General features: G+C 51.8%; 1 protein-coding gene across 1 annotated transcript; it reads left to right on the forward strand.

The window, feature by feature from the left end:
- The first annotated feature begins 284 nt into the window (after window positions 1–284).
- On the forward strand, window positions 285–2393 carry LOC130417716 (proline-rich protein 36-like). Its single transcript, XM_056743440.1, has one exon. The coding sequence runs from the start codon at window positions 285–287 to the stop codon at window positions 2391–2393; it is 2109 nt and encodes a 702-aa protein (XP_056599418.1).
- The last annotated feature ends 224 nt before the right edge of the window (window positions 2394–2617 follow it).

Here is a 2617-nt window from a genome sequence, read left to right on the forward strand (position 1 = left end):
CGACCCTAATAATTACCGCGGAATATGTGTAAACAGCAACCTAGGTAAACTCCTCTGTAACATTCTTAACAGCAGACTTCTCCAATTTCTAAACAAATGATGTTTTATTAACAAAGTTCGGGAGGAGCACGTGCAAATAATTAAGCAGCTGCACGGCATCAGAAATCACGCAGCTGCCCGGCATTAGCAATCACATCACTTATCCTTCCAAACCAGAACGAGCTCTATAAATCGTGAAACCTCCCTACCTCCTTCATTCATAGATTTTTGCAGCATACAGCAGCATGTCTGAGATCGACAATTCTGAAATGGAAAACAACGACTTCTTTGCCGACCAGGGTCCCTCAGAAAACTCGACCGCTCACCAAAGAACCAGCACAGGACAAGAAGCTGTTACGGGTAAGAGGACAGAGACACCAAGAGGCCGCCAGCCCTCCCGCACCGTCCGTCACACCCCAAAACGACGAAGCAACACGGCGTCATCTAGTCCGCCATCCAGGGCATCAGCAGCTTCTTCCGCCTCTTCCTACACCTCGGCTCAACGCTCGATTCCTGAGATGAGGAAATGGACAGTCGTAACCCTGAGACAGGCTCTAGAAAATGCAGACATCCCTTTCTCCAAGAAGGCAACAAAGGCGGAGTTAAACCACCTATACACCTCCAGCCTGCCCGGAGTTCTAACAACCGCTCCGACATCAAAACTAAAAGCCGCTGACAAGACCTGCAGCACCACAATCCTCCAACACCAGGAATCGTCTACTCCAACCGCGGCTAGGAAGAGGCGCCGTTCACCAAGCACGCGCCCGCCAGCGGCAACCCTCCCTACCCTATCCCACTATCCTCCGTCCCACTTTCCCTCCGGTCTCTGGCCTGCAGCCCCAATGCCTTCAGATACCGCGAGGTTGCCTCCGGCACAGGCGCAGGCCCAAACCTTTTTCAATTTTCCTATTGCCACAGGCTCTGGAGCCGCACAAAGCATGATGCTGCATCCGTACGCGGCTCCAGCAGCCGCCCCCTTATTCCACAACACTCTATCCTACCCTAGCCACTGGCCTGCAGCCACACTGCCAATTGATAACGCGAGGCTGCCTCCGTTACAGGCACAGGCGCAGGTTCAAGCTTCCTCTCCATTTCCTATTGCCTCAGGCTCTGGAGCCGCCCAAAGCGTGATGCTGCATCCGTACGCGGCTCCAGCAGCCGCCCCTTTGTTCCCACACACCACATCCCGTGCCGCCTTCACCATTCACTCCGCAACACCAATAGCCATCCCCCCGAACGCACCAGCCTGGGAACCTCCTCCCGTAGCCAGCAACATTACGGACCAGATATTAGCCGAAGTTCAGGCAGCTAGTTTCAGAAGCAGTCCAACACCCCACCCTAGTACCTCCCTATTCGTAACCAATATTCCCCTAGGCCACCCACTGAAGCCCCTCCTTGACGTCTCTCTCAGCCACATCATCCTCTCAGTCTCCCCCAGGACCCTACAATCTTATCTCACAGCTTGGAAATGTTTCAAATCGTTCCACGCTAAATTCATCCTAACATTCCCAGACTTCTCAATGCTAGCCATCACCTCATTCATCTCCCACCTAAACACCTCAAAAAACCTCCAAGCCAGTTCCATTAAAGGATACCTAAGCGGATTACAATTTTTCCACAAACTCATTTTCGGATCACCTTCACCCCAAATAGCCAGCTCACAGACCTCCATGCTGATCAAAGGCATCCAAAGAGCCCACCCCTCCCGCCCTGACCCCAGAAAACCCATAACACTAGAAATACTAACTAAGTGCATAATCACTCTCCGCCAAGGCTACCACTCCACGCACACTGCCCGCACACTGGACGCCATGTTCCTATTAGCTTTTTTCGGTTTCCTCAGATGTTCAGAACTCACAATCACATCCAAATTCAATCCAGACATCCACCCCACCATTTCAGATCTCTCCGTAATGAATGACGACACAATATATTACTTTATTAAACAGAGTAAGACAGACCAAACAAAGAGAGGCCATCTAATATACATATTTAATCTACCATCAGCTCTCCAACCATACCAAACCCTCCAAGCCTACCTCCAGCTCAGAAGCACACAAACCCTAATCCCCTCCGACCCTCTCTTCGTAGACGATTTCAACCGCCCCACCACGCGTTTCTGGTTCCAGAAACACCTCAAGCTAGTCTTGATCCAATCAGGCATCCCAGCCGATAACTTTTCCAGCCACTCCTTCAGAATCGGAGCAGCCACAACAGCGGCCCAAAAAGGACTCTCCCAGCACCAAATCCAAACACTCGGCAGTTGGTCTTCAGAAGCTTTCAAAAGCTACATTCGTTCCGATCGTTCCCACATTAAAGAAGCACACCGAACCCTCATCAACCAAAACCGTTAACCCCAGCCCGCCGGCAATCCCCCACACACACCAGCAGCTCACAACCACAGCCTTTTCCTATTTTTCCACACTGCCGCAGCAGTGCTACCCCAGCAGGGGTCCCTATCCATATCTCACACTGCAGCAGCAGTGCTACCCCAGCAGGGGTCCTTTCCTATATTTCACACTGCAGCAGCAGTGCTTCCCCAGCAGGGGGGCTTTCACCTGCATTTCACACCGCAACA

The sequence above is a fragment of the Triplophysa dalaica genome, chromosome 1, assembly GCF_015846415.1.
Source record: "Triplophysa dalaica isolate WHDGS20190420 chromosome 1, ASM1584641v1, whole genome shotgun sequence".
Taxonomy (NCBI): domain Eukaryota; kingdom Metazoa; phylum Chordata; class Actinopteri; order Cypriniformes; family Nemacheilidae; genus Triplophysa; species Triplophysa dalaica.

Coding starts and splice junctions, on each gene's coding strand:
- LOC130417716 (XM_056743440.1), top strand. CDS start 285: ATGTCTGAGATCGACAATTCTGAAATGGAAAACAACGACTTCTTTGCC.